General features: G+C 36.7%; 3 protein-coding genes across 4 annotated transcripts; all 3 read left to right on the forward strand.

Moving 5' to 3' along the window:
- Positions 1-428: 428 nt before the first annotated feature.
- Positions 429-5245, forward strand: LOC117326971 (peptidase M20 domain-containing protein 2-like). Its single transcript, XM_033883773.1, has 6 exons — positions 429-797; positions 1818-1959; positions 2499-2657; positions 3389-3543; positions 3733-3973; positions 4869-5245. Exons 1-6 carry the CDS (start codon positions 432-434, stop codon positions 5003-5005), a joined length of 1200 nt encoding a protein of 399 aa, XP_033739664.1. The 5' UTR covers positions 429-431; the 3' UTR covers positions 5006-5245.
- A 1723-nt stretch (positions 5246-6968) lies between these two features.
- LOC117326968 (peptidase M20 domain-containing protein 2-like) lies at positions 6969-14494 on the forward strand. The gene is made up of 6 exons (XM_033883771.1): positions 6969-7493; positions 9110-9261; positions 10589-10731; positions 11356-11510; positions 11661-11907; positions 14055-14494. The coding sequence occupies exons 1-6, from the start codon at positions 7128-7130 to the stop codon at positions 14189-14191; spliced, it is 1200 nt and encodes a 399-aa protein (XP_033739662.1). The 5' UTR covers positions 6969-7127; the 3' UTR covers positions 14192-14494.
- A 2377-nt stretch (positions 14495-16871) lies between these two features.
- LOC117326972 (peptidase M20 domain-containing protein 2-like) lies at positions 16872-24569 on the forward strand. Of its 2 annotated transcripts, none has more exons than XM_033883774.1 (6): positions 16872-17266; positions 20518-20666; positions 21531-21673; positions 21855-22009; positions 22161-22407; positions 23186-24569. In XM_033883774.1, the coding sequence occupies exons 1-6, from the start codon at positions 16901-16903 to the stop codon at positions 23320-23322; spliced, it is 1197 nt and encodes a 398-aa protein (XP_033739665.1). In that variant the 5' UTR covers positions 16872-16900; the 3' UTR covers positions 23323-24569. The 2 variants fall into 2 exon arrangements, with proteins under 2 accessions (XP_033739665.1, XP_033739666.1); XM_033883775.1 differs by lacking the exon at positions 20518-20666 and adding an exon at positions 20977-21125.
- Positions 24570-24773: the final 204 nt, after the last annotated feature.

The raw sequence follows: 24773 nt of genomic DNA on the forward strand, positions 1-24773 counted from the left end.
TTTTTTGTGTTTTTTTTGTTTTTTTGTTTTTTTGTTTGTTGTTTTTTGTTAATTTTTTTTATCTTAGAAGCCTATGTATAAACTGTCACTCACCTGATGATGAATTGCATTTCCCCCCCATTGACCCTATTAACCCAATCGGTTAGATCTAAGTTCTATCTTCAAAGCATCAATTATGCCTTTAAAAAAATAAAACTATTTTTCAGAATGCCTTAAATTTAAGTAACACTTATCGACCATAAAACTGCATAGATGCGGCTGACCTGTCAACACTGTTGTGTGTGACATATACTTATCATATTAGATTATTGCCTTACTATGGATAACACGATAACGTGATTTGTGTTAGTATTATTCTTCACCTTACTTAGAAACATCGTCGTCGACACGTTTGTATAGTAGCAGGAGTAGCAAGTTTACTGACACACAAAATGGCGGAGTTAAAGAAAGTTGCTTGTGAAGCGATCGACAGGGTAGCTTCGGAACTAAACGATATTAGTCAGGAATTATGGAAGAATCCAGAATTGTACCACAGCGAGCACCATGCTCACACCATACTGACTGACTTCCTGGAGAATCAAGGATTTCACGTGGAGAGGAAGTACAAACTCGACACGGCTTTCCGGGCCACATTCGGTGACGATAGCGTGGGTCCACATGTGGCGGTGTTGTGTGAGTACGACGCGCTGCCAGAGATTGGTCACGCATGTGGACACAACCTGATAGCAGAACTGGGCGTGGCAGCCGGGATTGGAATTAAGGCTGCCATGGAAACATCCGGGCAACCTATCGGCAAGGTAGGTGACGAGGAGACTACCCAAAATCCTCGAAATATATGTGATGAAAACATTGTGAATTACCAAAGTGAATTTCATTGTACCTAGAAACAACTTGTAATTACTGTAACTGGCCCTCATTTTAATCATTGAGTAACAGTAACTTGTTACAACTACAAATATTACAGTGTAGCTCTTCATACGAGTTAAGAGTACCAAATATTCTGGAAGCAGCATGATATTGCTCTTACTGAGCGTTAGTTTATCTGTTACAAATACATATATAATCCAGTGTAGTTATCAAAATGTACACAATATTCAGTGTACACATGAATTGCTGATATTGTCAGACAAATATATCATCGCTTGAAATGTACCATAAACCTGAGTACAAACATATATTGAAGCAAACAACCCTGTATATATTCCGTTGTCTATCAGTTACAATTGTTTATTCTAGATATCGAGATCTAGATTACCTATTACATTGTTTAACTTCTAAGCCTTTATCTATTATTATGTCTCGGATTATTTAATACGCCCCTTTTCTTTACTTCATTTTTTATTGATCCTTGATATCATCTTCAACCCTCTTTATCAACCTTTCCGTGTGCTAGATACGTCGGTAGAGGAAGGGGCAACGAGAACAGATAAAGTTGCTCCACCTTTACTGCGCATGGCGTTGCTATGACGTCACATCCGCTGATAAATATAACTATGTATATTATATCTCTCTGCTATAACACTTTACAAGAATTTTCTTACACGCACTTGTCTCTTTTCTATCTTCTTCACAATTGCAGAACTTTCTGGTGTTATTTGATGTGGAATAATTTCGTTATATTTTGGCAGCCATTTTTATTATTACTGTTCAAAAATTGTAATTTCATTATTGTTTTAACGGACTAAAAAGAATCTATATTATTGTTGCCGATGACTTTTCACACTGAGCGTTAGACAGTGATTATCATTGTTAAAAATGAATTGGTCAGCAGCTTTATTTCTAAATTCCATTTCTTGTAATATATTCATCTACTCTAGCTAACAGTGCTGGGAACTCCGGCAGAAGAAGAAGGAGGCGGGAAAATTGACCTCATCGATCAACACGCATTTGACAATATTGACGTGGCGATGATGTCACATCCGGCTCCTTTAGATGCCTTGAAACCAAAAACGCTTGCCTGTCAAGGGTTCGAACATTCTAAAGATAGTTATCAATCAGGAAGCTAAAATATAATTTCATCAATTCATATTGTATTCTCTACTCGAACAGTTATTGTACACAAATGCAATGTAGTTGTTGATTATAATATCTAACTGTACTGGAATAACAAAAACAAAAAGACTGACAAACAAAAACAATCGTAATTGTTTTAGGATAAAAGTGAATGCATAATACATTTATAATATACATTCCATGACGACCTGACAAATAGAGTCACTCTAATAAGTAGCCAATGATCCCATGTGTTAATCGGGTCGGAATTTCATGGGCGATGGATTTATTCTAAACTAGATAATGCCCTACATGAAATGTATATCTACACTTCCTTATTTAGTACTTGAGAGGAGGTGAATGGAAAATGCATCACAAAACATCACTTTATTCTGTCCAATCTAACTATTCAAATTTATGATCGTCAATTTTCTATACCAAAGAATATTTTTCAATCTTTTAATTTTGCGTTAACTTCATCCCAAGCAGGGCACTACTAAAAACAGTTCTTTCTGTTTCCAGAGTAACCATGACGTATAAGGGTAAGGCTAGTCACGCCGCTGCATTTCCATGGGAGGGCATTAACGCATTGGACGCGGCAGTCACGTGCTACCAGACCGTGTCCTGCATGCGCCAACAGATGAAGCCGACATGGAGAGTCCACGGTAGAGTCACATATACAAAATATTGCAAATTACATCGGAAAATATAAATACAAAACAAATATCATCTTCTGGACTTGAAAATCAACCAATTACGACTGAAAAAAAGTCACATGATTTGAATCAGTACAAACGTAATATTTGATATGCTCGCATCCTACATCGTGTAACATTCTGAATTCCATGCTACAATCGTTCATACGTGACACAAAAAACTTGTTTCCCCATAATGAATGGATTATTGAAAATGTATTTATCCAAAGTTAAAGATATCAGGAGAATAGTATTTAACATTATGATATGACTATCCTCTAACTTCCGTATGAGCTGCTTCCGATTATTGAAAGAAGATTTAGAGAATGTTTGGATGTTTCCGTAAACAAATGCTGTTTAAGGGCGACAAAATCATTAGGAATACCTGAAAGTTTGATAATATACTGTTTACTACTGATTTCTTACCATATAGATGACTAGATGAATCTGACTGGCGTTAATACCGACTTCGATGATCAAACAACTTGTTAAAACTCTTTTTATTCTTTTTGTCTCTCTAATGAATTCCTTTCTTTCCCCAGAGACTAGACCCACCATATCTACGACTTCCCCATCCATCAAAGTGTGTTCTATCCTCGCTGACGTTGTGTAGGAAGTTCTTAATGTATTATGTGCATATTTATTACTAACTGCATATAATTGTATTTAATTGAAATGTATCTTTTACATTTGTATGGAAGGAATTATAACAAAAGGGGGCACGAGACCAAATATCATACCGGAAGAAGCTGCATTGGCATATTCCATCCGAACGCCAAGCAGGGCGGAGCTTAATGTCCTGCGGGAAAAGATGATTGGTTGTTTTGAAAGTGCAGCAACTGCAACTGGGTGTAAGGTAATTTAATACTATATTAATACAGTCACATAAATGCATTGGAACGTTGAGTGAAATTTGATACTTTCGAAATACATGTAGGCCCGACCGGGATAACCACGAAATATGCATGATGCCTTTTTCGGGATTCGTTCATGATCATCGGCATAAAATCTCTAAAAATTAATAAGAATTTTTATTCCTTGACAGGCTGAGTTCGACAATTTGGGTGCGCCATATTTGAATGTCATCAGTAACGAAGCACTGGCTAGCTCGTTTGAGACGAACGCAATGGAGCTTGGGCTTGATTTCAAGAAAAATGAACCAAAAAATGTTCCAATGGTGTCCACAGATATGGGAAACGTGTCTTATGTTGTCCCTAGCATACATCCCTTCTTTAACATCGGAACAGATGAGGCCAACCATACTAGGGGCTTCAGCGGGGCTACAGGTAATATCAACCATATCAGGGGTTTCACTGGGGCTACAGGTAATGTCAACCATACTAGGGGCTTCACTGGGGCTACAGGTAATATCAACCATATCAGGGTTTTCAATGGAGCTACAGGTAATGTCAACCATATTAGGGGCTTCACTGGGGCTACAGGTAATGTCAACCATATTAGGGGCTTCACTGGGGCTACAGGTAATGTCAACCATTTTAGGGGCTTCACTGGGGCTACAGGTAATGTCAACCATACTAGGGGTTTCACTTGGGCTACAGGTAATGTCAACCATATTAGGGGCTTCACTGGGGCTACAGGTAATGTCAACCATATTAGGGGCTTCACTGGGGCTACAGGTAATGTCAACCATATTAGGGGCTTCACTGGGGCTACAGGATATATCAACCATATTAGGGGCTTCACTTGGGCTACAGGTAATGTCAACCATATTAGGGGTTTCACTGGAACCTAAGGTAATGTTAACAACACCATGTGTTACCGGTAAGGTCAGCACCACCAAAGTTCAAAGATACCAGGGTCTTTCTTGGAGCTACATGTGTGGTAACGAACGAATATGAATCTCATTGACAACGCAAATTGTTTTCAATTTCAAAATTATGTTTGTACTGCGTTTAAAATAACAAATTACAAGATTTCAGAAATCTATTGTTTCCGTTAATAACCGTCTTCTTTTACGTGTACAATTACAAAAATCGATATTTTTTCAAGCATTACAGTAATTTCTACGAGATAACTTTAAAGTCTTATGACACGAGGGATTAAAAGATTATACAGAAAAATCAATACCTCATCAAATCATGTTTTTACGTTGCGTTTTGCACAATGTTCATGTCATCGCTTATTCTAGAAACACTAAATAATTATCATTTATTTTTAAAGGTTCTGCTACTGCCCAGCCGTTCACCATACTACAAGGAAAGGCAATGGCGATGACAGCCATCGATGTCTTTACAAACAAGGATCTTTTACACCAAATCAAAGCCGAATTCGACAACGAACCACAGAGGAAGACTTAATGGCTAATACCATTTGTATATTGAAATCATTAATGAAATGCTTTAAGCTGGAATCATATGTGATAAGTTTAATATTTAGTATGTTATTGAATTTAAGTCCATTTAGTTCTTCCTGGTCAGTCTTTGAATTCTTTAATTAATTGAATAACAGCTAAATACATTTTACAAAACGGTCGCAAAAAAAAAACAAAAAAAAAAAAAAAAAAGACCAAAAAAAAAAAAACACAAAAAAAAAAAAACAAAAAAACCCCGATTTGTTTCACATTTTGATTTGTCAGTTCTTAATCTCTTTGAATATTTACAATATTTACTTCTTAATATCATAATTAGTTTGTGTGTATTCATCCATTGTTTAACTTTATGTGATAATTAGAATCAATGCTGCTATTCCACATCACTTTACACAGTGGCATGCGCCTAATTGGGTCATAGTATACTGACAACCGGCATGTTACCTGTCCTCACCGCAATAGCTATGTACATCAGCTACACAGTGTTATAATGAAAAAGCCATCGTCGGATGCCTCACTTCGATTGCACCATTCAACGCTACACTTATCTGATAGGTGTGATATGGAGTTTTAAGTGTAGCGTAGCGTAGTGGAAAGGACCGTGGGTAACCAACAATATCAACTAAGTAAAGCGAAAATAAGTGAAGCGTATCCAATTTCATTACCCCCAACCAACCCACCTACCCACCCGATGTCTCCTTCATTATATTTGTCAGTGGTACAGGTTCACTGGGGTTACTTAGGTGCTTGGTTACGCTAGGGCGTCAGGCATGCATAGTGACGTATATGGTGAAATACGGATAGCACGTGAATTACCTGGGGATAGGGGTAGACGTATACATGGTGTATAGATGGTGGCGTCATACGAGCTGTTGCGCCTGACAATACACTTTTAGTCTTTTTCTTGATGAGATAAAGTGTTAGATATTTCTGATATGTTTTCAAGATTATAAAGGATGCTGAGAAAGACTAAACGAAAGACTTTTTTGGAAATCATCCGTCAACCGACGATCCGTGATTGGAATTATTGACAGTGCTAACCATCCCTTCATGGAGATAGATAGGAAGGCGTTTCGGCCAGACGCGTGGTCATCAGTCTAATTTATTGTATTCGACCGCAATAAAGCCGTAGCTGCAGTCAGCTATTATATATATATAAGAGTGTTGAATTATAATTGATAAATGATTTATGTTCGTTTGAACGTGTGAATAAGAACAATAATGTGTTTAACTGGTGGACGAGGGATGAGTTTCTCTCTTATGAGTTTCTCTTAACCCGAACAAGCCCGAAATGTATTTATTCGGCGTATATACAAAGGTTTCCTATTTATATAAACTATAGTATGTTTGTATGGAAACATGGGGGAAATGTTGTCATGTATTATGTTTAATTCTGTGGATTTCAATATTATCATTTGTCTTAATTATTTCTCATCCTAGGTTGATCATTGCTTGTAATATTACACATTTTTTATTTTAACTGTTGATAGTATCAGTAAAGAGTTTACTGAATTCATTATAATCAAGATAATTTCTTATATGTTTTCTAATTTAATACATAATTTAAACAACTTAAATGAATATCTGAATGAGAGAGGTTATTCATTCGAAGTGGTAATGGTCCTCACAAAATCCCTATATATCCATTGTCATGATCTACATTGTAATATCATTATCTAGGAGGACATGACTAAGCATCAACTTACTAATATTAAATACACTACCTTATTCATAGTAGTGTAAAGTAACAAATGAATTCCTGTTTATTCATATAGACAGGACAGTACAATATGAATATTCATAACTGTAACTAAGAATACATTACCTATCTACTATGAAACCAAATCATCAGAAAATCAACGTCATTAAAATTCACACGAAATACAATAGAAAATGATATATCAGACAATAAAATGTTCTTTCATCTATTTCTAAGTACAATTGCTGACGAAAAATTGCTGTATTCCTGATTCAAATGTGTATTACATTCTCGACTCGTATTAGAAATATTGCCAGCCCGCGACTCCATACAATATTTCGGCAAGGTTGTGTATTATATATATACAACTGAGCACAATATCACCAGCAGTTATCAGCCAAACTGATACAACATGGCGGAGTTAAAGAGAGTCGCTTGTGAAGCGATCGACAGGGTAGCTTTGGATCTAAACAATATCAGTCAGGAATTATGGAAGAATCCAGAATTGAACTACAACGAGCACCATGCTCACACCATACTGACTGATTTCCTGGAGAATCAAGGATTTCACGTGGAGAGGAAGTACAAACTCGATACGGCTTTCCGGGCCACATTCGGTGACGATAGCGCGGGTCCACATGTGGCGGTGTTGTGTGAGTATGACGCGCTGCCAGAGATTGGTCACGCATGTGGACACAACCTGATAGCAGAAGTGGGCGTGGCAGCCGGGGTTGGAATCAAGGCTGTCATGGAAACATCCGGGCAACCTATCGGCAAGGTAGGCTGGAAGTAAACAAACATTTAAAAGTACGTGAATCATGCGAATATTTTCTTAAGCAGATAACTATGTCTGTTTATTAATAAATTGTCAATAGTGTACCATCGTGGGCTGCACGATGATAATAGAAAATATGTAATAATATCGATGAATATGAATATTACGGTCTGCATTTTTATACTCTAATTGATAAGTTGATTATGTTTTTCCAATTCACAGAAATAAACTTCTCGTTTTATCACAAATATCACATTGATTTGTCACCGTCACTGAAAATGATTTTTTTTTTATCGTACAGAAGTTTGGGACAGGGCATTATAATTTACATAAATGACAAGAAGGCAGTCTGTATAGGTTTATTGTTTTTTGTTTATGTTTTTTTGGGTTTTTTTTTTTGACGATTACATAAAATATCTTCAACGACACATGTTCTAATTTCTTATATCTGTAGAATAAAGCAATTCTGATTCTTAATTAGAACTGTGCACGGTCATCAACTAGCGTAGCTCCTGTCCGGCACACCGTTTTTTCTGCTGCCCTGTACGGGATCTTCTTCCGTTTCCGGTTCAACTTTTTCTAATGCCTAATTCCTAGTTAACTGCAATATAAATAATACTTGTATAGGAATTATACCAAGCTGATTTGGGGCGGACATTCCTTGATAGGATATTTTGTGCCGTACATCGTGAGCTCGTAAAAACACATTGTGATTTTTTTTCATATTAAAGAAATAGGGAGTTCCAAACACAATGTATAATTGGTTAGTCAATGTAATATATGACTGTTGAGAAATAGGAAGTTCTTATTCGTGGTTTGACATTCCAGACAGTAACACACACCTTTATACTGGTATATATTAGCCTACTATTGACTTTACTTTACTTACATGTTGTTTATATAAAATGTTTATCTAATTTTAACTTATAATTTGATAATCTGCTTGTTGGTATATACTTGATGTCTTTTATGTGCCCCAAAGACAGTGATCTCATGCCATGGCGCAGCCTTTTTTCGTCTGGTGTCCGTAAACAATCTCTACTTGTCCTTAATAACAGAATGGATTATGATAAAAACTCTGAAGTATTACTGAGAAAAGAATACTCAACTGTTCAATAAACAGAGAGTCTGACTCCCTGGTGGGTGGGTTTGAAGGGAAAACGGGAAATAGACGTAATCCTTTTTAATTTTTTTCTTTTGCATTGCGTAATAGATTTTTGAGTTTTTGATAAATGAACTTTGACATTAATTCAAAATTGTAATTCCAACTGAAAATTATCAAAGTTTATGATGGCATATTTGATGATGTGTGTAATGTCATTGGATGGTTGTAATTTAGGATTACGTGATTAAAATCATTTGTGTTTCTGATTATAGCAAGAATTGGAAGGTAAATTGTTTTTATATAGCTCATAAGTATATCCTACAGAGGGGACAGAAGGGAAAGAGAATGTAAAAATGACTATTTAAGTTAATTTCTTTTTAAATGAATTTTCGCAGAGGTTTAAGATGGGAATATATTTGCTATACAATTTGAATTATATTAATTATTATTGCTGTTTAGACATAATCCCTCAATATTTAGGTTTACTGACTAGCTGCATTTATTCATCTACTAGTTGTGCGTGTTGGGTACACCAGCTGAGGAAGGCGGCAATGGGAAGGGACATCTTTTAAAAAGCGGCGCGTTCACCGAGTTTGACGTCGTGATGATGTCACATCCGTTTCCATATGACGATGCTCGGCCACAGAATCTTATATCAGTTGATATGTACGTGAGGTTTTCTATCTACTGAAAGTTTATCATTTACTATGTAATCAGATTTTCACACCTCTGAATTCCTCTTAGGGCATGGAGTCAAAGGAAAACTCCTACCATTGCATATTTCATAAACTGTCCTGCAACACACTATTTCAAAATATTTACTTTGATGAAATCTCGTAGAGATTCTGGGCTACAAGATTATAGGATTCAATGTCTTATTGAGGAATATTTTAACATTGAGAAGCTAAAAATGTTTACAGTCGGTATATTCTGTGTTTTTGTTAATAATGCAGTCATATCCTTTCATCCGGGCTTTGACCTAGATTCCCATGGAAGATAGAGCCTTTGTAAACATAACTAAATTGGTGGTATTGTTATACGTGCTGTAGCTGATGGTGCTAGGAACTCGGCAGAAGAAGGAGGTGGCGGGAAAATCCTTCTCATCGATAAACATGGATTTGATAATATTGACGTGGCGATGATGTCACATCCGGCACCAAGAGATATTTTAAACCCACCAATGTTTGCCCGTCAGAGGTTTGCGAATCTCAATATCCCAATACCTACAATATGTTTCGGCTTTATTCGCTGCTGTTGCTTTATTTTAATCGGTATATACTATGAAGGCGATCCTAAACAATCTTGCTTGTATGTCGATATGTTTGGTAGCATATTTCACTATATCACTTTAAAGCCATGTGTACGTTGATACTGTCACCATCCAACATAACTATGGCCCCGTGGTCTCCTAATGCCGTATATGCATGCAGGTTATTAATGCTCTGAATATTACGCTTCGTGTCCTTTGGGATATTCCCTGTTTCCTTTCCTGGAATAGTCTCTATGCAAAGACTGTTCCTGTTCTCATTCAAGCTATTATTGGCAGATAACTGTTATGGGGACCCCAGACGAGGAAAACGAAGGAGGTAAATTTTGCTACAAAAAGAAGCGTTTGAGAAAGTTGATGTAGCTATAATGTCACATCCTGGACCTAGTGACGCCCTGCTTCCAAACACAATGGCACTGGATTGGTCAGTTGTAGAAATAAATGTCCATGAATAATCGTAAAAGCAGTCCGATTGGTTGGCATTATAGGTATTGTTGACATGTTCCCGCCACTTCTCAATAGACATATATAATCATATATTTAATCAGAATACACAGATTTATTTATATCTTTACCATTGTAGCAATTTCTATAACAACAGAAAATGTCGTTCTGCTGATTATTTCAAATATGTTCCACTATACACATGTATTACATCTGATATATTTAAAGTGTCACATTTGCGGGGAACGCTTAGATAGTAGTAATGACACTCTTTGCTTCCAGGGTAACCGTGACGTATAAGGGCAAGGCAAGTCACGCCGCGGCATTTCCCTGGGAAGGCATCAACGCGCTGGACGCGGCAGTCACGTGCTACCAGACCGTGTCCTGCATGCGCCAGCAGATGAAGCCGACATGGAGAGCCCACGGTAATAATTTTAATCACTTTCTCCATGGATGAATCATAGACAAATAAATTGACGTTTTGATATACCTTTTCGCCATATATGTTGATACATATGGTACCCAGAGATGTTGGGGATCAGGCGAAGAGGTTTATATAATTGATATGGTATTTCGATATATTTGCTACCAAGAGGTGTGTAGCTTTGGCGAATATGTTTATAAAATTGATATGCTAATTTTATACTTTTTAACTTGCTCTGCCAACATTAATTGATTACTATTTCCAGTATGTACTTCTTGTGGAGACTTAGGGGCTGCTGTGGCAGATTGGCTAAGGTGTCCCGACACTTTATCACTAGCCCTCCACCTCTGGGTTGCGAGTTCGAATCCCACATGGGGCATTTACCTGGTACTGACCGTAGGCCGGGTATCCGGCTCTCCTCAACCTCCAAAACCTGCCACGTACTTAAATGTCCCTGGCTGTTAATAATACGTTACTTAAATCAAATAAACCAATTGTTAAGAATGTAGGTACTATTTTATATTAATTTTTTGTAGGATTAATGTAGTTTTAGTTTGATCATGTTCTATGAAATTATGTTAATCACGATATAAATGTAATTTTCCTGGTGTAATTACTGCTATAGGAATAATCACAAAAGGTGGAGTTAGGCCAAATATCATACCGGAAGAGGCTTCGTTGGAATATTACATCCGGGCACCAAATAGGGCGGAGCTTAATGTGTTGCGGGAAAAGATAATTGGTTGTTTTGAAAGTGCAGCGACAGCAACAGGATGCAAGGTAGTGCGCGATGTTAAACACATATGTTGTCCATATTAAATAACATTTATTCGTCTAGATTTAAAATGGTAATATAAATAATTGGACCGGAGTAGCAAAAAGCAAAAAAGTATATAAATAATGGAGTTTTATTATTTCATTTCTTATCAGGTTGAGTACGACTTCTCAGATATGCCATATTTAAATGTCATTAGTAACCAAGCTCTGGCTTCGTCATTCGAGACAAACGCCAAGATACTGGGGCTAGATTTCAAGAAGCATGGATTGCCTACAGACAATATTCCCTTGGGATCAACCGATATGGGAAACGTGTCATACGTTGTCCCTAGTATACACCCATTCTTTTACATTGGGACAGACGAGGTCAACCACACTAGGGGCTTTACTGGGGCTACAGGTAAGGTGAATCAAACTAAGGGCTTTATTGGGGCTACAGGTAAGTCAATCAAACCTCAATATAGGCTTTATTGGTGAGGGAATTCATTGGTGCTACAGGTATGGGACTATATGTAGGTATACCCAAACACAATATGAGATTTCCTTGTGTAAGAGGTAAGATGAACCACGCGAGAGAATTCACCGGTGCTACAGCTATGGAAACCACACTAGGGGCTTCAACAAGGCAACAGGTAAGGTCAACCATACAAGGGGCTTTACTGGTACTACAGGTAAGGTCAAACACACTAAGGGCTTCATCAAGTCTATAGAATCTTACACATTTTTCAAATTTACCTTCTCTGGGACAGGATAGGACCATAGGGTATGATGTCCAAATAGGAAGTGGCTGGCTGCAAGTATTGGGCTGATAGGTCAAGTCTTCTATTGGTACCGAAGATGGAGATTCATATTAGAAAAAAACATGAAAATTGAAACAAATTTTTGATTAATATATAAATATCTTGATGAATTTTGAATCCAGACAGATGTCTTTTGGTCATACAAGAGTATTGATATTGTACTACTAAAAAATATAAACAAATAAGATATAGCCTGAAGATGAAGGGGAGATAACTCCATGCTATCTCCCCACCCCCCAACCCACCCCTTATTACTCGACTTAATCTAAAAAAAACTAGGACAAGAGCAATTATTTATATAATTGAGTCAAAACACACACAGGACAGTGGGCCGGGCTAGGGACAACAGAACTACCAAAATAACCACCAAAAATCGAACCGGGGTAGTGACAACAGAACAACCAATCACATCACCGAACACCGAACCGGGCTTGGGACAAGAGTACAACCAGAAAAACCACCAAACATCGAACCGGGGTACTGTCTACAGAACAACCAGACATACTACGGGACTACAAAACACGCTTCATACAGCTACCACTGAAATAAATACTATATTTTCGTATTATTCTGATCTATGACCCCCTTTACACTCTACACATGCCCATATTTTCATTATAAACAATCTCAGAATCTGATTTCCTGCTTAAATTCTGCCAAAATACCTTCATGATGAAAATCCCAGCCGAACATGTTCAGATGGGTCCCGTCATCTGGTGTCCAGGAACGCTGAACGGCATAAAATGTCAAATCTGGTAGCTCCCTATAGGGACTACGGAACCAAATGATTTCCCTTAGACGGTAATGTTAACGTTTACCACTGTACTGCTTAAATGGAGTTTTCAACACTGGTCCAGTAGCCATAATTTTGAAGTATGGCACCTCGGAAACCTCTAAATATAATAATAAAAAATTCTACCAATTTCAACTTTTTTTATATGGGGGCCACCATCTTGTATTGAATTCAGCACCAAAAATTCATCTAAATTTACAACAAAATATACACTTGCTTAACTCCCCCTGACAAAAACAGGCTAGCAAAAAAACTTTTTTTTTTCTATATATTTTACATCTATATGTATTGCCCAACCCACATATTAAAACTTTGGAGACTCCTCCCACCAAAATATCCAATTAGTAGGCCCCGATGCATTCACCCTCCTATTAAATCTTCAGCCCAAACGGGGAAAACCCACAATCTATTTTCGATTTGGTTCTGTGGCCCCTATAGTTAAGGTCAACCATACAAGGGGCTTTACTGGGACTACAGGTAAGGTCAATTACACGTGGGACTTTATCAAGGCTACAGGTAAGGCCAACCATACTAGGGGGGGGGGGGGGGGTCAGTGGGGCTTCATGCAAGGTAACAAACTATTACATCTACTTACCTACATCAATACGGTGTTTTCTCTTTTCAAAAATGTTTTGAATTAAAATCAACAACATTGGTATGTTTATGTCCGGAATCATTTGTTTCCGATAAGGTCCATTCCCATTCAAGCACTTAGGATGTATATTTGATTGTCTCTTAACGCTTCCAATTCTTACAGTCATCTCCATGCGATGAATTCAATGTTTAAATCATTTAAAGTTAACAACAGTTACGTTAAGGTTTTATAGAAGATATGTACATATGCGATAAGTAATGTCATTATAACCGTACGTATGGGTGTACATTGACTTTCCATAGTGTTTCCTTTTACTGCTTATTGTAAAATATAAAAACACAATTTATTCACCCCAAAAGGTGCCGCTGCCGCCCAGCCGTATACCATACTACAGGGAAAGGCAATGGCGATGACAGCAATAGACGTCTTCACAAACAAAGATCTTTTACCCAGAATCAAAACTGAATTCGACGATGAACCACAGAGGAAGGATTAATATCATCTGTGTGTGCGTTAATGAAAATATCAAAGTTGTGATAACATTCAATACAGCATTGTATTTTAGTTCATTTAAATCTTCCTGATCAGTCATTAATTGTGTTTTCTACCACAATACACTGTGTCATTCGACTCTCAGACCATCAGTTAATCATTACAGCTGTTGATTAACAATCTGTTTATACCACACGTGGTATAAACTCTGTACGCATTTTGCTTGGCTAACACGGTGAACTTTGATCCAAGCTGCAATTGTTATTGACGTCATCAATAATCTTATGATGTCACATCACCGGGTCCCGGACGTCACCGGTACACTTTATTTGCATACGCGAAATTATGCTTGGCCACGTTTCCCTTTGATTCAAGCCGATATTATTGTGGTAGAAACAGGTCACACGACTCAAAATTGTTGGATATGGAATTTATTTCACACTCGTAAGTTATTTTTTAAAAGTTGCAAAAAACACTCGCTAAAGCTCGTGTCTTTTGTAACTTTTAAAAAAATAACTTACTCGTGTGAAATAAATTCCATATCCAACAACCACTCTTTGTGTAACCTTTATGTATGACATACTGATAAACATATGAATAATGACACTAACACAAATAAAAGAAATGGTGATTTATTTTAGTTGTTTTTGCCGAATTTTTAATCTTTGTGAATAAACTTACTTCATGATATTCTAAATATTTTGTGTTAATCTATCATTGTTTAACGCTACGTTTCCACATCACTTGACACAGACACAGGCTAATCGCCAACATTGAACCTGAAGATCCACATAAAATAGCATCAATTGTGTACAGATGGATATTGGCTGACTTCCGATAAATATGCAGCCTTTTCCTTTTGGTGGGGGTAGCTGTGATCATCAGCTGTATAGCGTTAGAATTAACACACTTGAGTTCTCACTTTTTGATCTTCATGGCTGTCTAAAATTAACACTGTAGAGGTATACGTCTAATTTGACGGATTAACTTTTGTAAAGTTACGAGAATTTGAGAATTATTCCGATATGCTAGAGATCGAAACATCCTGGAGATGTCTAATTTCAGGGTATCGTGATACAGAAAAAAAATGGCCGACAGATTTTTTTCATATCAGTCACGGGTAGCAGGCCTCCTTAATAGAAATATAACCCTGTTTTACTGGTAATGATGTCATAGGTGGTAGTAGATGAGCAAGAGGGATAGGTTATTCGTTCGAAGTGGTGATAGTCATCACATATACATGTTCCGATATATAGAGAATACATGGTCAGTGTCTTAAAATATAAGCTGTATTTTGGCGAGGGTAAAGAAAGACAAAAGTGGCGAGCCTTGGCGAGCCACTTTTGTCTTTCTGTCCCGAGCCAAAAATACAGCTTGTATTTTAAGACATTGACCATGTATTCTATTTATCCTGCAACAGTCATAAAAATACTTATAAAAAATAATTATTTTGAAGTGAAACGGCGTCAAAAATGATAGAAATATGTTCGCCTTTTAAACGTAGTTTCACTTTGAAGTAGGTCAGTCGAACTGACGCACGTGCTAAGATTCCAAAATACAGCTGTTTTCCGTCACTGCCGTATACAGCAAAAATATATACGGTGGGTGTATTCCGACAATGCGGTGGCAGTTGCAGGATAAATATATATTGGTGATGTGCGATTCGGTTCAGTAGTCACACAGCAAGCTATACTGTATAGACAAATATAACAATAGACAAATGATAACCAGTAATCCCATTGAGATTTGAAATAGGCTGTTTATTGCAAAAACGACATAAAATTTAATAATGATGTACATATATACAATAAATGCCTCATCACACTGACCAAAAATGCATGTAGTCATCATGATGTATACGACTATTGTAGTAGGAGAATTAGGATTGGGTGTGGGGGTAGGGGTAGGGTGTGTGAAAAACAAAACACCTCACAAAGAGTTCTGCATTGTAACTATATTCTAAACACAACTCTCTGTGGACACCACAATGCATTTACAATAGAAGCATTTCCTACACATTAATAACCTCTGGGCTGCAAGGACATTATTTGGCATTAGATGACCTATTAATTCAGTACTTTATTTACAGTAGTGTAGGTTGGGATTCCTCTATATTTATACAGATTTACAATGTACATCAACTTGATTATTTTAATATAACGTAAACAATCACAACCTGGTAACCTATATACAATACGCACAACATGAATATTCATCCCTGTTACTGAGAATACATTATTTATTTACTATGGAAACAAATAATCAATAAATCAACAACATTACCACATGTTGTATATGACGACATTTATTTAGTCATAATACTAAAGCGTAATTTAAGTAATTATATCTACTCTGAATTAAAACAATAAAACGTAACAGCATGACTCTTTATTACACGATATATCTACTGAACGCATTGACAAGACAAAGCGTAGTTGACTAGAATTTACAATTTCACATGAAACATTTACAATAATATTCTTCTATAGAAAACGATAAAAAAAGAACATTTATTTCAATATACTAGTAAAAAAATGAATATTTCGTAAAGGATTACTTACATTTATGATGCATATCTGTACTACATTTTCGACACGTATTAGAACGATTACCAGCCCGGGACTCCATACAATATTTCGGCAAGGTTGTGTATTATATATACACCACTGAACACAATATTATCACCAACAGTTATCAGACAAACTGATACAACATGGCGGAGTTAAAGAAAGTCGCTTGTGAAGCGATCGACAGGGTAGCTTCGGAACTAAACAATATCAGTCAGGAATTATGGAAGAATCCAGAGATGAACTTCAAAGAGCACCATGCTCACACCATACTGACTGATTTCCTGGAGAATCAAGGACTTCACGTGGAGAGGAAGTACAAACTCGACACGGCTTTCCGGGCCACATTCGGTGACGATAGCGCGGGTCCACATGTGGCGGTGTTGTGTGAGTATGACGCGCTGCCAGAGATTGGTCACGCATGTGGACACAACCTGATAGCAGAACTGGGCGTGGCAGCCGGGGTTGGAATCAAGGCTGCCATGGAAACATCCGGGCAACCTATCGGCAAGGTAGGCGGGAACAAAACAGATATCAAAATAGTAGATAAATCATGCGAATATTATCAATATATATAATTTAAGTCTGTGTTATAAGAAATATCCAGTGACCAATATAGAACCATGGTGGTCTGCATCATAATAATAAAAAATATTCGATGGTATAAATGAATTCGGATATCACGTTCTGCATTTTAAACTCTGATTGATTGGTTGATTATATTTCTCTAATTCACAGCAATAAAATTATTTATGCATATCACTGTATTTAGTCTTCGGCGTCACTAAAAAGGTGATTTTATCTCACAGAAATGCATACGATATTTCATAATTTGCATAAATGACAAAACAAATTTGTTTAGGAAAACTATTTTCTATGTATTCTAAAATATTCCAAAGACACATGTTCGAGTTTCTTTTCAATGAAGTGTTGCAGATACTGCAGACTTTGCACGATGCTCACCTCAATTTAAAATCTGACCGGCACATCCTTTTCTGATTCCCTGAACGCGTTCTCCTTCCACTTCCAATCAATTTTTCCCAATGAAGCTCCGCCTGCTTCATATCCAATAGAGTTAAGATGGTACTTGTAATTTTTTAGTGTTTGATACATGTCAGTAGTGAATGTTATTTACCGTCCTGAATGTAAACGTTTGCCAGCTACCTACAAAGTGATTTTCAATCATACAAGATTATAAATAATACTTGTATATGAGTTATGCTAAGCTGACTTGGCATAATAGTAAAAGTAAGTAAATTGTTTTCTTCATCATTTGGTTTTCTATGTTATATCCAAATACAAAATACATTGTCGTTAACAATAAAATCTTGTTGATCCGCAGATACGAAATACGAATTTGTGACTGTTAAGAAATAGGAAGTTCTCATACAGTGCTCGCTGTCTAACATTGCAGACAGTATATTACATATTTATAACCGTATTTGTTAATATATAATACACTTACTTCACTTACATATTGTTTATATAAAATGTTAAACATTTATCTCATTTATCTTATAATTATTAATCTCCTTATTTGTTTATCGTATGCCATTATGTAGCGTCCGACGCCCGTCTGACGTTCTTAAACAATCGCTACTTGTCTTGGAAAGCTGAATTGATTTTGACCAAATTAAGTTTGTAGCATTATTCAAGCCGATTGTCTCACTTTCCTCGGGGTTGGTCGGAAGATGATAGAGAGAAAAGGACTAAATATGTCATTCTTCCTTGGTATTGTCTTGCTCATCTCCACTATTCAAGGCCTCTGATCACGTTTCACTCCACGTTCATGGAGTGAAAGGTAATCAGAAGCCTTGGCTAGCGATGGTGGTCGTGTTTAATTTTTGAGAATTTCTTGGAGTATTTAATAGAAGAATTTTGATAAAAAAGAACAGGGAATACATGTACTAACAATAAAACATAATCGAATTCCTATTCAAAGTTGTTAGAATGAGGTCAATTTATAACACAAATACAGATTAGCATATAGGCCCCAAAGAAATTGACCATATGTTCAGGAAGAGTAAGCGTTTTCTGCTACCCTCGACGACACCAGCCATGCAAATTTAGATCAAATGAGGTATGTATCCTCATTGGGTGAATGTTTCAATGATAGAACTATTAACGTATGATGGTTTTATGTATGTATGTTCTTCTGATAACGAATGCATTTTTATTTATGCCTTATCATGACTGTAGATGTAGTTTATAAATATGTATGAACATGTAGCACTACTTAGTAAAGGTACTGATATACAGCTATCCATCTTTGCTCGGATAATATATATAAAATGTCTATCTTGTCAAGATATCTAGGTGAATGCATGTATGCTCGTTAAGAAACATGTTACGATTAAATGCTTGAATAAGTCAACTTTTAATGTCTGACTGACGTGTATAAATGTTTTTTTCTGATTATTTTCCTACATGTATAATCTTGGTTGGGGATAACAGATCAAAAATAGGTCTTGTCAAAATATCTAATTAAATGCATGTATGCTGCTTGACTTGTGTGTGATGACATTTGCTATGATTTGATGATTGTATAGTTGAATTTTGCATGTATACATGGTTTTATTATTTAAAAAAAAGAATGAAAATGTCTTTCTTCTCATCCTTTGTCAACTATATCAATTATAAATAATTCAAAAGTATATCCCACTTCTAGAGGGCGAGAGGCGGGCCTGATAGGGGAGGTGGAGTCCTTTTCAATAAGGATTCCTTTGGATCAGCTTTCAAGTAAGAAACCAGCTGATTCGCGAACAAACTCCCTAACATCCCGAGTATTCAAAGTTTTTTTTATAAACGATTTTTATTGTCGAAACTGAATTTTTGCTTCGAGTTAAGAAGCCTTTGAATAATCAAAGTTCGATATAACGAAGTTTGACTATAGCTATCAATTATTCTGTTTCAATCCGTTTACTTTTTTCTGACTTTTTCCTGTATGTCAACGCTTCTAGACATTAGCATCACCTCACCGACGTGCTATAGAAGACACTAGCAGAAAGCACGTGCAGAAGATGCCGTCGTGAAAACTGACGAGTGATATAAGTGATATTTGACTCCTGTGAAATTCCCTGACTGCATATCATGACGATATATTGTAAAATATTTTCATGGATATGGCCAAGGTATCCAATTCCATAAGCATTAGGTTAGGAACATTGTATTCTATGTTCGCGTACAATTTATCTAAGATTGCTTTCTTTATATATCTTCAATTGTTAAGATGAAAAATGAGACTTTATCAATAATTTCCTAGCTTTTGTTTACAGTCAGTATATTCCTGTGTGTTAAACAAAACTAACCTTTGAGTCCCGATTTCGCATGTATTTGCAAGGCGGGTTTGGTCGATGATAACCTTTGAGCCGCGGGTAAATTTACGTGGTGGGTGTCGTTGATGATTACATTTGAGCCGCGAATATATTTACATGGCGGGTGTCGTCAATGATTACCTTTGTGTCGCAACTATATTTGCATGGCGGGTGTCATAAATGATTTCCTTTGAGTCGCGACTAGAAGCAGACGTCGCTTACCTTTCCATTGGCTTATTAATCTCGTACTTTTTCAATGGTCTATAAATCAATATATTTTGCAAATTATTTACACTAGGTTGAATTTGATTTCTTTTACATAATCTCCTCGATGTCTACTACTAAGAACGAACGGAACATATCTTATTGAATTACTTATCATCATCGATTAGAATGTCCATTCCTTTGTAAACATACCTTAACTGATGGTCTTGTTATACATGCTGTAGTTGATGGTGCTAGGAACTCCGGCAGAAGAAGGAGGTGGCGGGAAAATCCTTCTCATCGATAAACATGGATTTGATAATATTGACGTGGCGATGATGTCACATCCGGCACCAGGAGATGTTTTAAAGCCGCCCATGCTTGCCCGTCAGAGGTTTGCGAATCAATGCTTACAACCGTCACAGTCTTGATATAGCATGCTTTCATATTTTCCTTCTTTTAATGCTGTTTCACCTTGTATTATTCTAATCGGGACCTGCTTTGAATGAGATCCTAAACCATCTTTCTTGCATATCGATATGTTTGGTAGCGTTGACATATTCACCTATATCACTTTAAGTATGCATGTACACTTCATATTGTCACCCTCTAGCACATCTATGTCGTGCTTTTGGAGACATTCCCACTTTCCACTCCTGGATTAGTATGCTTTTGTTCTCATTAATCAAAGCTATTCTTGGCAGATAACTGTTATGGGAACACCAGACGAAGAAAACGAAGGAGGTAAACTTATTTTGCTACAAAAAGAAGCGTTTGAGAAAATTGACGTAGCTATGATGTCACATCCGAGGCCGAGTGACTCTCTACTTCCGGGCACATTGGCACTTGATTGGTCAGTTGCCGAAATAAGTTTTCTTAGAATAATCGTTAAAGCTGTCTGATGTTTTGATATCATATTTCTGATTTTCATATATTGCCACAACATATTATCACCTTATTTATCTCACTGTGATTCATTTCAACAGATAAAACTAACACCCTTATTTAATCGGAATGTATTTTTTTTACCATTTTACTAATTTTTGTAACAACAGAAATGTCATATTGATGTTTGTAATGATGCTCCATAATATAAAAGTGTCACCTTTTAATGAACAAGCTATATTTGTTGTTGTTGTTGTTGTTGTTGTTGTTGTTGGCGGTGGTAGTAGAAGTGCTGGTGGTGGTGGAGTGTCCAGAAACTGATGGTTTGAATATTTATGAATTTGATGATAATATTAACACCCTCTGTTTCCAGGGTAACCGTGACGTATAAGGGCAAGGCCAGTCATGCCGCTGGCTTTCCGTGGGAGGGTATCAACGCACTTGACGCGGCAGTCACGTGCTACCAGACCGTGTCTTGCATGCGCCAACAGATGAAACCGACATGGAGAGTCCATGGTAACGTTCTAAAATAATAGAAACAGACACTGAAAGTTTCGATCTACTATTTCTTTGTAGTAGCTTATATATACTTTTGGTACCAAGAATTGGGGAATTTAAGATTCTTAAGATTAGTTATTTTTGAAATTATGTTATTCACCATACAAACAACTCATTCTTGGTTAAATGTGTCAAATAGGAATCATCACAAAAGGTGGAGTTAGGCCAAATATCATACCGGAAGAGGCTTCATTGGAATATTACATCCGGGCACCAAATAGGGCGGAGCTTAATGTGTTGCGGGAGAAAATCATTGCTTGTTTTGAAAGTGCAGCAACCGCAACAGGATGCAAGGTAGTGCGCGATGTTTAAAACATATATCGTCCATATCAAATAATATGTATTGTCCTGCAGTAGAGATTGTAATATGAGTAATTGGACCAGAGTAAAGAAAAACAAAGAAGTCTATAAAATGTAGATTTTTTATTATTTTATTTTACGACAGATTGAGTACGACTTCTCAGAAATGCCATATTTAAATGTCATCAGTAACAAAGCTCTGGCTTCGTCTTTCGAGACGAACGCCAAGGAACTGGGGCTAGATTTCACGAAACATGGAACGCCTACAGAAAATGCTCCCTTGGGATCAACCGATATGGGAAACGTGTCATACGTTGTCCCTAGTATCCACCCATTCTTTTACATTGGAACAGACGAGGTCAACCACACTAGGGGCTTCACTGGGGCTACAGGTAAGTTTTATCACACTAAGGGCTTTACTCTAGACTACAGGTATGGTGAACCACACTAAGGGCTTTACTCTAGGCTACAGGTAAGGTGAATCACACTAAGGGCTTTACTCTAGGCTACAGGTAAGTCAACCCGACCACTATATGAGCTTCACTGATGCAATATCAGTCACACTAGGGGCATCACTGGTACAACAGGAACTGTCAACCGCATAAAGGGAGGGATCACTGGGGCTACAGGAATGGTCAACCACACTAGGGGATCCACTGGTACTACAGGTAAGGTTAACCACTCAAAGGGGTCCTCTGGTACTACAGGTGAGATCAACCCCATAAGGGGCTTCACTGATACTACAGGAACGGTCAACAAAATTAGTTGATTCACTGGAGCTACAGGTAAGGTCAACCATATCAGGGGCTCCACTGACACTACAGGAATGGTCAACCTCAATAGTTGATTCACTGGGGCTACAGGAACGGTCAACCGCAATAGGAGATTCACTGATACTACTTGTAAGGTCAATCACAGTAGGGGATTCACTGATACTACATGTAAGGTCAGCCACATAAGGGCATTCCCTGAATCTATAGCAAGATCAACCACATAAGGGGTTTTCACAGCTGTTTGATTAAAAACTTATAACTATACTTCAAAATTTGAATTTGTATTGTTCCTAAATTTAGAGCAGTTTTAAATATCTTGTGGTTTTGTGTTTTACATGAAAAGTTATGTTTTTCTTATTTTGCCTGATTTAACGAAAATATTTGTTTATTCTGGAAGGTGCCGCTGCCGCCCAGCCGTATACCATACTACAGGGGAAGGCAATGGCGATGACAGCAATAGACGTCTTCACAAACAAAGATCTTTTACAAAGAATCAAAACTGAATTCGACAACGAACCACAAAGAAAGGCTTAGTGCCGAATGTCGTCTCGTTTTGGAATAAACATATGCCTAGTCCGAAAAACTACATATAACTGATTAATTGTGCATTTCGATTTATGTTAAACAGATGATTATACATAATGTAATTTTGACCTACGTTACCTCAACGCTTTGCTCGTTGACACAGATATTGCTCGTAACAGCTTTTCATCAACCGTTGAGATGATTTTGATTTTTCAGATTCTCTGTCGGTAAAAGAAGTACATTTATATCAATCATACAATGTAATTTATACATAAAAGGAATTTTTGATGACCTCGGAAACGTTTTCTTAAATATTTTTTTATATGTCAATATCATTGCAATCTGAATGACATATACATGTACAGTACATGTAAATTGTGGGTTAACAGCTCTCCGACTAATATGCTTACCTGTCAAGGGTTTCTTTACTATAGAAAATTACCTGTTTCTATGTGAATGTTTTATAATAGGCATAAACAGAATATTCTAGAATGAAGAATATATGCATGTCGACTGTAAGTAGGTTTGAACACAAAAGAAAGTGTTCCTGGTATTTCATCTTCCCGAGTACAAAGTCTTGAATCAATGCCTGTAACATGTATTACATGTTGAGTACATGTATTAATAATTTAACACTTCAAACATAGGCGTGTTGAAAAAAGTTCACATACTCTGTATTCAAGTTATATATTATATATAGTCTGTGTATGTAAGTGTGTGTGTGTGAAAGTTGTCTTTGTTTTTTTCTTTATCATGTAATTACTTTATGTGGAAAATCTGAATAAAAATGTCAAAAGTAAAAAAAAAAAAAAAAAAAATTTACACTTTCATGTTTAGTTCTTACAATGCTTTTTTGTGTGAAATCGCAATGCATGATATCTCTGGTGTCATCAGTCATCTTCTTTAATCATGGCCTTTTGGTTTCTAAATAGAGCAACAAAAATGTGTCCCAGATTCCATGATAGTCAAGATATTTGATGAGTACAGCTTTTTCTTGTTTCGTTTTATTTACGGATAATTTAAGTTGTGTGTGTTATCATACAGTGGTCTAGATGTTCTAGATTTTAAACCTCTAAGCTGCAGATAAAACAGAGCGACACATTTCTGATAAAAGATAATCTCAGTATAACGCTGCTGTAGTATTATATAATCTACAATACACTTATATCGTGTGTGGTGTTATTGAATATTTGAGCTTGTCCTTAACACTCTGATGGCAGATTTTGTAAATAAATAAGTGGGCATTATTAAACAAATTTATATTTGTCTTATTATGTCTTAACACGATATATCTTATTGGTGATGTCATATTCTGTGATGTCCTGCGACTATGTCATAAATATTGCAAGAAATGTGTGAAATGACACTATTATGACGTCATGAATAAACAAGTTCGTGATGACGTCGCTGATTGTTTTGGTTGGTTGAAAACTTTCTATTCGAGGCAACTTAATTCGCCA

The sequence above is a fragment of the Pecten maximus genome, chromosome 5 (genome assembly GCF_902652985.1).
Source record: "Pecten maximus chromosome 5, xPecMax1.1, whole genome shotgun sequence".
In the NCBI taxonomy this organism is placed as follows: Eukaryota; Metazoa; Mollusca; class Bivalvia; order Pectinida; family Pectinidae; genus Pecten; species Pecten maximus.